The 14,206-nt window shown below is 35.1% G+C and overlaps 1 protein-coding gene across 1 annotated transcript; it reads right to left on the bottom strand.

The window, feature by feature from the left end:
* Positions 1-10,447: 10,447 nt before the first annotated feature.
* LOC142555137 (SUN domain-containing protein 2-like) lies at positions 10,448-11,966 on the bottom strand. Its single transcript, XM_075665838.1, has one exon. It carries the CDS (start codon positions 11,880-11,882, stop codon positions 10,617-10,619), a length of 1,266 nt encoding a protein of 421 aa, XP_075521953.1. The 5' UTR covers positions 11,883-11,966; the 3' UTR covers positions 10,448-10,616.
* Positions 11,967-14,206: the final 2,240 nt, after the last annotated feature.

The raw sequence follows: 14,206 nt of genomic DNA, 5'->3' as shown, positions 1-14,206 counted from the left end.
GACACATGTTTATACCAAAAAAATTAGCATTCTTCTGCATTTAATGTATATTAAGTATGAATTAGAGGTCCAGTACGTCACATAAAGCCCAACCCCATATTTTTTAAGCCCAGATAACCCGATAAAGAAAATAATTCAAGCAATTATGACTTAATTTTGGAAATAAATGGACTCGATTTTTTTGTACTTCACGCAGCTATGCTTTGGACTATTGAAAAATAAAAATTAAAATAGGAGTTGATCCCAGGATGAGGTCGGTCAATGTCACACCCCGAGAACGAGGTTAGTCGACATCAGAGTTGTTTCAAAATCACACAATTTGTAAAAAATAAGCCTCGTAGTAATAAAAATAAACAGTCTATTTCATAATTAAATAATCGTCTTTCCAATGCGATTAAAGCGAAATGCGGAAGCGTAAAACATGATAATATAACTAAAAGACAGAATAACAAGACTGATCTTGAATTGAATTGGGTGCATCATCATCCCCAAAAATATTCTTGTTATTCTTCCTCAATTTGTTCTTGGTTCTTATCTGAGGGGAAGAAGTAAATGATGAGTATTTGGACAAATACTCAGTAAATAAGGGTCAATCGATAATAGTTGATAACCAATGTGTATATTATTCGAAGACAGATAGTATGTTCAAATCATATTATATCAATTCAAACAAATGACACTGATAATCATCTTATTTTACATGACCAACTGATCAGTTCCCTAAGTTATATCCTCTAAAGGGGCAAGGCCATAGTATCGATTATTATATCCCACCGCATCAGGGCCATATCAAATCAAAGAAAACATCGGAATTTCCTGATCATTTTTAATATGAATTATAACAGTTCCTTCAAAAATAATTTCCTCAAATATGCTTTCAAATATCATTTAACAAACCGAAGAAATAACATATTGATCGAATTTCAAAACATACGTACTTATTTTTGTACAAACATGGACACACTTATGAAAAACAAGCATATGTCATTTTACATATAGAAAATAGTAGATTTATGAAATACAAGTGCACATAAAAGTATAACAAAAAACAACTTACCTGAGAAATTGTTCTGAAAATCTTGAAATAAACAATTTGGAGTTTGACACCAAAAACCAGTCACCTTGAAAAAATGTTTGCACCTAATTGAACGTTGGATCGATATGAAATTTGAATATGTTGCTCAAAACACTTGTAGGTGTATCTTAAACGTGGAGATCGGATTCAGATGTTTAAAATAATGAGCAAAATTTTCTGAATTTGAGCAGAATTTTTGTACTCGAAAATTGATAGCAACTTGGAGTAGGTTTATGATGTGATTTCTCTAGCATTTGGCCACTATTTATAGGGTTGGTAAAGCACCCCATCACATACCATGATCTCATGATTGTTCATTCACTAAGCCACAACTCCATGAAATCATGTCCCTTAAACCATGATCTCATGATTATTCATCCACTAAGCCACATTTTATGCCACTAAACCATGTTGATTTTCAAGATCTTCACAGTCAAGCCCAATGAACCTTGACCCAAGAGATTCAATCCCAATAAACCAAAGAAGCCAAAGTTTAAGGACTCGGCCTGAATGAAGGGGGTGCGGGACAGTCAGCTCAGAAACCACTCCGAGGGGTCCAAAAATAAAAGGAAAGGTGAACTGCATCTAGGATAAGGTATCATAGCTCAAAGATAGCCCAAAGGAGGCTAAGGTCCTATCTCTGTTAAGGAAATAAGGTACGCGTCTCAAGTCAACAAGAGATCTTACTAGAAGTGATGGTATGTCAATTTGCGAATGAGGTTCAATGTATTCTATTCTCTTAACGAGAATAAGAATCTTTATCGATCTGGCTTGATGTATAATATTTGTAGCCATGCGAGAGTGATTCTTAAGTCATCAATATTCGGCACATAAAACTAGGGGTGGGAAAAAATATCGAAATATCGAAAAATCGTACCGAAAAAATACCGAAATTACCGAAAAAAGCGATATACCGAAAATTTCGGTTCCGTACCGAAATTTTCGGTATCGGTATCGGTACGGAATTTTTTTTCCCGGTATTTCAGTATAATTTATTATTATTAATATTTTTAAAATTTAAGTTCGATATGCCGGAAAAATGTCGGTCGGTATACCGACATTTTTCCGATATACCGACAAAATTTTCGGTGTCGGTACGGTATCCGATATGAACTTTTTTCATATCGAAAATTCGGTATACTGAATGTGCGGTATACCGAATTTCCGGTATCGGTATCGGTATGGAAAATTCCATACCGATATTTACGGTACGGTATACCGTACCGTACCCACCCCTACATAAAACTACCAATTCTTGAAAAGGATTTGTCCAACGGTCAATAAGTGCCTGTTTGGCCGAACTCCAAGGAGGGTGATCTCTTAACAAGGGAGAAAATTAATATTCGACCCGATGCAGAGGTATCTCATAGGGCAGTGGACTTACTCGAATTAAGGGGATCAATTCCCAATCTTGGGCATTGACCCCCAAGTTTTGATGGTATTAGGATTATGCTCTCTCTACCAATATCATGTTGGTTTATGGTTAAAAAAACTAACGTATCTTGTATTCACTTCATCGTATAATTTTCATTATCTGACTTGAGCGTCAGATGAGATATTCGGAGCTCACCTTCAATCTTTTTCTAACGTTCATTTTTAGGTTTCAGGAGAGTAGGTGTCGGCTCATCCAGTCAAAGAAAGTGGTTGGCAGAAGCTTCGTGGAAATTTCAAATAGAAGAGAAAATGCGTTTTTATACGTGTTTTCACACTGACAGGGGCTCTATAAATAGAGCTCCCCCTTCATTCTGAAATCATCATTTCTTCGAGAATTCTCTCGTCTTATAAGCATTTGAGTGCTTAGTTCTATAATATTTGTGAGGTGTTTTGTTCTCATGTATTAAGAGAGTGTGTGTTCTATTTGAAAACACAGTAAGTGGTTGTACACCGTAAAATATTATAGTGGAATTCTTTTCATCTTGCTCGTGATTTTTACCCTAATAATTTTTAGGGGTTTTCTACGTAAATCTCGGTGTCCAGTTTATTCTTTATTTTCGAGTTTATTATCTCAAATTACCGCAAGTGGGACCAACAAGAGGTATCAGAGCCTTGGTTTAAAATTTTTTAAAATTATGAGTATGCTCTGTGATTGCAGCCTAGACTGATCTTCCACATCAGAAAAGATTTTTTGAGATTTTTTATTTAAGGCTGGATTATTTTTTCCAGTATACTAAAATTGTTGTAGACATAATGGCGGGCAGGTACGATATAACAAAGTTCAATGGAAGCAATTTTATGCTGTGAAAAATAAAGATACAAGCAGTTTTAAGAAAGGAGAATTGCTTGACGGCTATTGGAGATAGACCGGTAGAGATTACAGATGATGAAAAGTGGAATGAGATGAATGATAATGCCGTTGGCAGTTTACACTTGGCTATTGCAGATGAAGTACTGTCAAGTATCTCTGAGATAAAAACAGCCAAAGTTACCTGGGATACTCTGACAAAGATGTACGAGGTCAAGTCGCTACACAACATGATTTTCCTAAAGAGAAGGCTTTATACTCTTCGGATGGCGGAATCCTCATTCATTGACCGACAATATCAACACACTAAATACTCTATTTGCCCAACTCACTTCCATGGGGCATAAAATAGGAGGAAAATGAACGTGCGGAGCTTCTACTTCAAAGTCTATCAGATTCATATGATTAACTTATCATCAACATTACCAACAATATTCTTATGAGCTTTCTAAGATTCGACGATGTCTTAACTGCGGTTCTCGGAGAAGAAAGTCGGCGCAAGAATAAGGAAGATAGGTTGGTAACTTCGAAGCAGGCAGAGGCTTTACCGATGATAAGAGGAAGATTTATGGACCGTGACTCCAGTGGAAGCCAAAGACGAGGTAGATCAAAGTCAAGAATTAAGAAAAAAAATATTTACTACTTTAAATATGGCGGTAAAGGGCACTTCAAGAAAGAGTGTACGAGTATCGATAAAAGTTCTCAATGAAATGTGGCCAGTACTTCAGGCAGTGGTGAAATATTATTCAGCGAAGCGGCAACAGTTGCAGAAGGTAGGCACAAATTTTGTGACATATGGATTATGGATTCAGGTGCGACGTGGCACATGACGTCTTGGAGAGAATGGTTTGATCATTATGAACCAGTCTCAGGAGGATCTGTATTCATGGGAAATGATCATGTCATGAAAATCGCTGGGGTCGGTACTATCAAAATTAAAATGTTTGATGTCACCATTCGCTTCATACAGGAGGTACGACATGTGAAGGGACTGAAGAAAAATCTTTTGTCCTTGGGGCAATTGGATGACATCGGGTGCAAAACTCGTATCGAGAACGGGATCATGAAAATTGTGAAGGGTGCGCTTGTGGTTATAAAGGCGGAAAAAGTTGCTGCAAATCTGTATGTACTTTTGGAAGAAACACACAAAGATGCAGAACTAGCTGTTGCATCAATTGGTTCTGGAGAAAAATTAACAGTGTTATAGCATAGAAAGCTCGGGCATATGTCAGAACGAGGGTTGAAAATTCTCTCAGGACGGAAGCTGCTGCCAGGACTTACAAAAGTGTCACTACCCTTTTGTGAGCACTGTGTTACCAGTAAACAACACAGATTAAAGTTTGGCACTTCTACTTCCAGGATCAAAAGCATATTGGAGCTGATTCATTCGGATGTTTGGCAAGCAGCGGTTGTATCCCTAGGAGGAGCGAGATACTTTGTCTTGTTCATTGATGATTTCTCTAGGAGATGTTGAGTGTATCCAATCAAGAAGAAATCAGATGTTTTTCAAGTTTTCAAAGATTTCAAAGCGCGGGTTGAACTTGATTTTGAAAAGAAAATCAAGTGTTTGAGGACTGACAATGAAGGAGAATATATCAGTGACGAATTTGATTCATATTTTCAACATGAGGGCATCAAAAGACAGTTTACGATGGATTACACACCTCAACAGAATGGAGTGGACGGAGCGGATGAACAAAACCTTGTTGGACAGAACAAGAGCTATGTTGAGGACTGCAGGTCTAGAAAAGTAATTTTGGGCAGAAAGCAGTCAAAACCGCTTGTTATATTATCAATCGTTCTCCTTCAGTGGCAATTGATCTAAAGACTCCGATGGAGATGTGGACTGGGAAGCCAACAGATTATTCTCATTTACATACATTTGGAAGTCGTGTGTACGTTCTGTACAATGAGCAAGAAAGATCGAAGTTGAATTCGAAATCCAGAAAATGTATCTTCTTGGGTTATGCTGATGGAGTAAAGGAGTTTCGCTTGTGGGATTCTACTGTTCACAAGCTTGTCATCAGCAGGGATGTTATCTTCGAGGAAGATAAAGTAAAGGGAGACAAAGGCATATTGAATTCAGAAACTACTATATTATAGGTGGAAAATAAGACGGACGAAGGTCAAGTTTCTTGTGAAGCATTACCAGAGCACGAAGAACAAGAACATGTTGAGTCTGAGGTTTCCAATGTGAGGCTAGTCAACTCGAGACAGAAGACCACCAGGTTGGCTTTCAGATTATGTCACTGAAAGTAACATTGCATATTGTTTATTATCAGAGGATGGTGAGCCATCGAGTTTCCACGAGGCTACTCAAAGCTCGGATGTATCCTTGTGGATGATAGCAATGCAAGAAGAGTTGGAGACATTAGACAGGAATAAAACTTGGGATCTTGTTACACTACCACGAGGAAAGAAAGCCATTGGAAACAGATGGGTCTATAAGATCAAGCGTGATAGCAATAACCAAGTGGAGCGGTATCGTGCTAGATTAGTAGTAAAAGGGTATGCTCAGAAAGAAAGCATTGACTTCAATGAGATATTTTCTCCTGTGGTTCGGCTTACAACAGTCAGAGTAGTGTTGGAATTGTGTGCGGTGTTTGACCTACATCTAGAACAGCTAGATGTAAAAACGGAATTTTTTTTCATGCAGATCTTGAAGAAGAAATATATATGCTCCAACCAGAAGGTTTTGCGGAAAAAGGCAAAGAGAACTTGGTTTGCAGGTTGAAAAAATCTCTGTACGGTCTCAAACAGGCACCGAGGTGTTGGTACAAGAGATTTGATTCCTATATCATGAGACCTGAATACAACAGACTGAGTGCAGACCCTTGTACATATTTCAAGAGTTCTGGTGATGATTATATTATTTTACTGTTGTATGTGGACGACATGTTGGTAGCAGGCCCCAACCAAGATCAGGTCCAAGGATTGAAGGCACAGTTGGCTAGGGAATTTGATATGAAGAACTTGGGACCAGCAAACAAGATTTTTAGGATGCAATTTCACCGAGATAGAAGTAACAGAAAGATTTGGATTTCCCAGAAAAATTATTTGAATAAAGTCTTGCAACGTTTCAACATACAAGATGGTAAGACAATATCGAACCCTCTTCCTGTTAACTTCAAGTTATCCTCCAAGATGTGTCCTAGCAGTGAAGCAGAGTGGATGAAAATTTCTCGAGTACCATATGCATCAGCAGTGGAAAGTTTGATGTTCGCTATGATCTGTATAAGACCAGACATGGCTCAAGCAGTGGGAGCAGTTAGTCGGTATATGACGAATCTTGGACGCGAGCATTGCAGCACTATTATGAGGATCTTTAGATACATTAAGGGTACCTCAAATGCTGCATTATGTTATGGAGGATCAGATTTTACACTAAGAGGCTATGTCGATTCAGATTATGCGGGTAATCCTGATAAGAGAAAATCTACTACTGGTTATGAGTTTACACTTGCAGGGGAAGCAGTAAGCTGGGTTTCAAAACTGCAGACAGTTGTGGCGTTATCTAGAACGGAGGCAGAAGACATGACAGCTACTCAAGCTTGCAAAGAGGCAATATAGATTACAAAGTTATTGGAGGAGATCGGACACAAACAAGATAATGTTCCTTTGATTTGTGATAGTCAGAGTGCCTTGCACATCGCAATGAATCCAGTCTTTCATTCCAGGACTAAACACATTGAAGTCCAATTTCATTTGTGCGAGAAGTAGTAGAAGAAGGAAGCGTGGATATGCAGAAGATCCATACGAAGGACAACATAGCTGATTTTCTGACCAAGCCAGTGAACACTGATAAGTTTGACTGGTGTATATCCTCAAGTGGTCTAGCGAAAACGTAAGCAGCAGGGAATGACAAGATTGAAAGGATGTGTGGAGATGTGTTTAATTCTCAATCAAATCTCCAAGTGGGAGAAATGTCGGCTCATCCAGTCAAAGAAAGTGTCGGCTCATCCAGTCAAAGAAAGTGGTTGGCAGAAGCTTCGTGGAAATTTCAAATAGAAGAGAAAACGCGTTTTTATACGCTTTTTCACACTGACATGGGCTCTATAAATAGAGCTCACCTCTTCATTATGAAATCATCCATTCTTCGAGTTTTCTCGCATCTTATAAGCATTTGAGTGCTTAGTTCTATAATATTTGTGAGGTGTTTTGTTCTCCTGTATTAAGAGAGTGTGTGTTCTCTTTGGAAACACAGTGAGTGGTTGTACACCGTAAAATATTATAGTTGAATTCTTTTCATGTTGCTCGTGGTTTTTACCCTAATAATTTTTAAGGATTTTCCACGTAAATCTCGGTGTCCAGTTTATTCTTTATTTTCGAGTTTATTATCTCAAATTATCGCAAGTGAGACCAACAGTAGGTTGTCCAGGTCTTCAAGTTGGGCTGTCAGTTCAATAAATCCGAACTAATTCAACTCAATGATGATTAGAGGATATTGACCCATATTATTTTTATCGAGCATTATGAGTCTTGCATTTGAAGGAATGGAAGAGGTAGCCGACACATATCTAAGGGATTTTGTTTGAATTCGAAAGTTTATTCTTAATTTTAAATTTTTTCTTTATTTTTTAATTAATAATGTTTGAATTGTCGAGAAACATTTTTAAACATATTCTATTCGTTATAATAATAAACTAAATTGTTGTTATCGATTTTAGGGGTTTATTGTTTGAACTTATGATTTGATTATTATTATTTGATTGAATTCTTGAATTTATTTAAGTGCAAGAATTATTGTATTTAATGATTTCACAGTTTGATTAAACTGTCGTTAATCAACGACGTTTTATAAACTGTCGCTAACATTTGCAACGGTTTTGATAAAACCGTCGCAAATCGTCGCAAACATTTGCAACGGTTTTTGTTTAAACCGTCGCAATATTGTATATAATGATTTCAAAGTTTGATTAAACCGTCGCTAATACCTGATTTTTTTGTAGTGTCACTTTGAATGATTTTGTGTATTATAATTAAATTTTTAATAATAGTTTTTATATTATATGTAATTTAAATTTTAAAAATATAGATAAGAAAAATTATTAGGATATGGTAATTATAGATAAGATATAAATATGCTAAATTACCTTAGTGGATTTCTAAGTGATTTTTTCCATAAAATATATTAAAAACAATGGAAGGAATCCAACATTTTCACGTCACTTGATTGACCACACAATTTGATTTCGTCTTTATCTATTAATCTAAACGACTTTACTTTTTAAATTCGATGAATATCATAAATCGATGCAATATTAATTTATAAGCTATGAATTTTAAATAATCCCACAATCCAAAATATTGCGAAAGTGTTTTCTAGCCTGTAATAAATACGATTATTAAGTTCGGACCTAAAATTACTACAAATTTTCAATAAAATTTTCCATAATTCTAGTTGACTGACTTAAGAAAGGAATCAAACTCGTTATTTAAAAAATTATATTCTATTTTTTGTTATCAAATAAATTTGCAATTCGTTCTTAGATCCTCCAAAAAGTCCTCCAAATCCAGAATCAGATACATGTGTGAGTAAATGAGAGTTATTTTTGTTAAATAAGTAAAGAGTAGGTCTCTTGTGAGACGATCTCACGAATCTTTATATGTGAGACGGGTCACTCTACCGATATTCACAATAAAAAATAATATTCTTAGCATAAAAAATAATACTTTTTCATGGATAACTCAAATGAGAGATATGTCTTACAAAATATGACCGGTGAAACCGTCTCACACAAGTTTTTGTCATAAGTAAATGCGAGTTATTTGTTCTCAGTCAACTTTCGGTTTAATATAGGAAAGCCCCTCACCATAAGAATAGATGAAAATTTAATCATAAATAATATGAACATTGAATTGCAACGATGAAACAAAATCTTGATAATCCATTCTCATTGAATTTTCCTTGCTAACTTTAATTGTTTTTGGCTAGAATAAAACCCAAATCAGTATCTTTTATGGACATTGAATAACGACATAGGATTTTTCAAGTTTTCTTCAATATTCTAATGGATTTTTCCAAGAGAATGGCTCATTTTAGTTCAAATTTCCATACCATGAAAAGGCAAGTGGCCATTTGGCTCCTCGACTCAAATAAATTACAACTTACACAACTTCATATATCAAATTTTGTGATACAGATATTTTATTTGAATCACTCATAAAAAAATATTATTTTTTTTATACTGATCCAAAAAATTCGGAAACAAATATTTGATAATTTTTTGTATTTTGTTGCGTTCGTCCAAATTTATTTGTTAAAAAGTAAATTGATGAATATAATAACCTCATTGAAAATCTATGATAAACCTCAAAAATAATGTCAAATTTAACCTATTTTCAAGAACACGGGTTTTTTTTTTTCAGACGAGAAGTTTGTAAAAAGTATATTATATTGGAAACATTTTTCACAGATAACTACAGTCTACAGCTTATGTTCGAACATCATTCCAAAATCCAAAAGCCATTTGAAATAATAGAATTTTTCAAGAGCAACAAAAAAAACATTGAGTCTCATGTCTTTATCTGTGAGCCGGATCAACCCTACTGATATTCACAATAAAAAATAATACTCTTAACATAAGAAGTAATACTTTTTCATGGATGTCCCAAATAAGAGATATGTTTTACAAAATACGACTCATGAGACCGTCTCTCACAAATTTTTGCCAAAATTCATTATATCTTACTTCGAAAACTGCTAAAAGTAATTTCTCATTAATTCTATCAACCAGAAAAATATGAAGCTTGTTCATCTGTTCATCACTAAAACATTAAATAATTATTAAAAATAATATTATCCGTTTAATTAATCAAAGTTAACAATTTATGATTTCAAAAATAATTGATATCGAAGTCAAATTTATGGACACATTATTTGTTCAAAAAGGGGAAAAAATGTTATTCATTTTACAAACTAATAAAGCAGAATTAAAACACGAGTCGAACACGCAACAATCACAAGTTTCCACTAGAACTGCATATTTGTGATGTATACTCCAAATTTCTTGTGTGTTTGCCCTTTTCATTCAACCATGTTTACGTTCTGTTTATACTCAATGAAAACCATGTGTTACACCTGATACTCTTATCATCTGATGTCTTAACTAATTATTCGTGCATTCTGCTAAAGATGAAAACCCAATGTAATAGAAGATACGAAACCGCAATAGCACATCAAGAGAAGAAATTGCAATACGAAAACATGTCAAGAGTAACAAGCTAACGAGACAATCAACAGTAACAAAAAGCACAGTTGATATATCACAAAACAAAAGGCACTACTCACTAGCAGATTCAAGACTGCATTTCCTGCAATGGTAAAGACTTGACTTCAAGACCGTGAACCCTCAACCGGTAAATGCAAGTATGAGAAGCACTCCCATGGTTGGATTCAAAATCGAGCCTAACAGTATTGACAACCATGGACTTCACAGAGTCCAACACCTTAAAAGTTTGAGCATTGCTCTTCGCAAGATCATAAGTGAACTCAATCAGTAGGAACCTCTTTTTGGTATCAAATCCCATGTCAATCGATTCTTGATCGGCCAACCATCCAGATACCCTACAATTCTTTGGAGCACTGGACCTATCATAAGCTACACTCTTAGCAACATGTTCTAGTGTCACGGCCACAGGCACTATGGAAGTCCTAAGCCGAATCACGACAAATCCATTACCACCCTTGAGTGGAAAACATCGTCCAGGTTCTCCAAAGCTAGGCATAAGCATCTTCTGCGAACTCGTAGCTACCCTATTTCGATTTAACAACCCACCAACTTTTCCAACACCATATGCTTCAGAATGCTTTATTACTCTCCCCCCTCCTGACGCTAATGCATAATCCAACATCCCCAATCCATCTGCTGCGTGCTTCTCAATCTCCTTTTCCACTATCTCCCTCGCATACTCCTTGATTTCATCCAAACCCACATCACTACTTACCCCATTATCCTTACTCTTCATGAACTCCTGGAAGAACTCATCAAACTCTTCCTTTGAAAGCAAGCTCTTCGCTCGTAACCCATCAATAAACTTCTCGAAAGCATCACTTCTTACGTCCAAAGCCTTCAACTTCAACTCCATTTCTTCCTCATTCTTCTCCACTCTCTGGCCAAACTCCTTCCTCATCAAACCAACGCCATCCTCCATTTTCCGATCAATAGCATCCATCTGCACCTGCATTGCCTTCACGACCGTCTTAACGAAGCTATGCACCTCCGCGAACCTCCCCTCAAAATCCCCTAAAACTACTTCAAAGCCCTCGGTGTTGTGGCCGGAATTCAAGACAGACCATCCAGACATCTGGATTAAACCGACCATAACAACCATCAATGCTGTGATTTTAGTGACAATGCTTACCAGGGTTAGCCAACGTGGCTTTGATGACCTCCGCGTCGGGTTAGACTTTCGGGATTGGGTTTGTAGAATTTTTCTGCTGTCTGTCTGGATCGCGGGATCCGTGTCTCCCAAATCGGTATTGGGCGTGAGTAAATCTTTCTCTAATGCTCGCCGGCGAGCAGTGGATACTTGATTCGAAGTGGAGACGGTGGATCCCGGCATTTGAATCGTTGGAATTGAATGATTGGAACCAAGAACGTACGAAACCTAGAACCGCCTAGAACGAGGGAAAACGAAATTGAAATTTCAATCTATTTTTTTAAATAAAAAAAAACACTACCACCGTCCAATATACATAAACTTAGGACACCCACGTTGATTGGTTAATGGGTGTTAATAACACCCATTAATTTTCGTCCACCAATATGGGCGCAAGAATTAATAATCATGGCTGACATGGCAGCCAAGAAATTCATCAGAATGAACGGCAGTTATTTCGAAATTTGCGACGGTTTTTTGTAAACCATCGCAACTTTACGACGGTTTTTCGTAAACCGTCGCAAAGTGAAAAATGTCTGTTTTTTTTAAAAAAAGTCGCTATTTGCGATGGTTTTCTAACACACGTCGCTATGTGCAACGGTTTTTGAAAAACCGTCGCTAATTATCACCAACGGCTATTTTCAAAAGGCAAAATTATGCACCAACGGCTATATTCGATTATCGTAATTCGTTTTCTTTGTATTTTGTGTTTTTATTAAAGAAATTATGTTGAATAATATTTTAAATAAAAGAGTCCAACTTTTTTTTCATTTCTTAATAATATTTTAATGAATATTGGAATTAAGTTATTTTTAAAATAATAATACTATTTATTTTTAGTAATATTTGTTGTAAAATTTTAAAAATATTAGAAAGATATTGAAATATTAAAAATAAAAAAAAATGAGTAAGTGGACAGTGGGACCCATAAATAATGAAAGTTGAAATTAAATGAATGTGGGTGTGTGTTAATAACGGGGAAGTGTTAATGTAATGAATATGTGGCTCGTGGACCCCATCATTTTTGATGAGATGGAGAGTTATTAACATTGATTAATTCCGACGGATGCGAATGCCCTTATACAATGTTTTTACATAAATTAAAAAAAAATCATAAAAAATAAATTTTACTAAAAAAATTATTTGACCTTAATTTAATCACTGTTTTAATAGGATAAAAAAATAATGAAAGAAATTAATATATTTAATTTAACATTAGATTTTTATAAGTTTGACACACGCATAAAGTATGTAACATATTAAAAAAAAACTTGCAACTAAAAAGGAAAGAAGACATGTGAAAGTTGTCCAAAATGATAGTTTGGTTAGTGATTTGAATAAGAAAGTAAATATCATTTCGTCCCAATTATATTCTTTTTAAAAAAAACAGTGCTTAAGAAAAATAATTGCAAAAAAAAATTTATATACAAATTTGTTATTTTATTTCTAATTAATTCATTCAAAAAATAGTTGTACGTTTCTCAAGAAATAGTTAATAGAGATATATTAATAATAAAAAAATAGAAAAATATTGTTAAATATGGTACAAGTCTATATAATTGGGACATAAAAAAAGGTAAACTTGTGTGAGACGGTCCACGGGTCGTATTTTGTAAGACAGATCTCTTATTTGAGTTATCAATGAAAAAGTATTAATTTTTATACTAAGAGTATTATTTTTTATTGTGAATATCGGTATGATTGACCTGTCTCACAGATAAATATTCGTAAAACCGTTTTAAAAGAGACCTACTCTAAAAAAAAGTGTGATATATAATTGTGATAGAGAGAATAATATTTATACACAATAAAATTGGAATGGAAACATTAATACTACTTACTGATATTGTTAAGGATACTAACCTTTAAACCAACTTTAATGAAGACTATAAAAGCTTAAAAAGGATAGCCTTGATTTGCATCGTTTCAATATTTAACATGTGATTGCTCGTGGTAATCTCACCGATTAATTAACAATTAATCACATATATTTGGATGATTTAAAATTTTCTTGTAATTTAATCATCCCTACTTTGGGTCAATTTACATATTTTGATGCATATAAAAGACACAAAGTAGTGAATATATGAGGTATTTATTGTCTTTCGTATATATCTTCTCAAAAGGTTCTCATGCTTCATTTGTGGCGTCAATCATTTTTTCAGTTTCATTTCAACATATTCTGTTCTTGCTTAGCAATGTTATCAATGTAACATGAGAATTTTTCCATTACATGAATTTTGAATTGATATGCATTCAGGAAGGTTTTTTCATGACATTTTCTAAAAAACTAAAAATAACCAATTCGAAATTCTTTATCTCTCTTCCAGCCTTTACTCATGGCTGCCTTCAATGCTTGAAAGAGAATTTCTTCCTCTCTTGTTGTCCACACCCGCCTAGTCTTCTCTATTTTTTTCCCTTGTCATGTCCTTTGCTGTTACTTGTTCTAAACTCCATCCCTACCACGTAAAGAAGAAAAAAAATTGTCACTATCTAAGTGTTGGTCT

The sequence above is a fragment of the Primulina tabacum genome, chromosome 9 (assembly GCF_025594145.1).
Source record: "Primulina tabacum isolate GXHZ01 chromosome 9, ASM2559414v2, whole genome shotgun sequence".
In the NCBI taxonomy this organism is placed as follows: domain Eukaryota; kingdom Viridiplantae; phylum Streptophyta; class Magnoliopsida; order Lamiales; family Gesneriaceae; genus Primulina; species Primulina tabacum.
The sequence above is the reverse complement of the archived record's forward strand: the minus strand, read 5'-3'. Positions and strand labels throughout refer to the sequence as shown.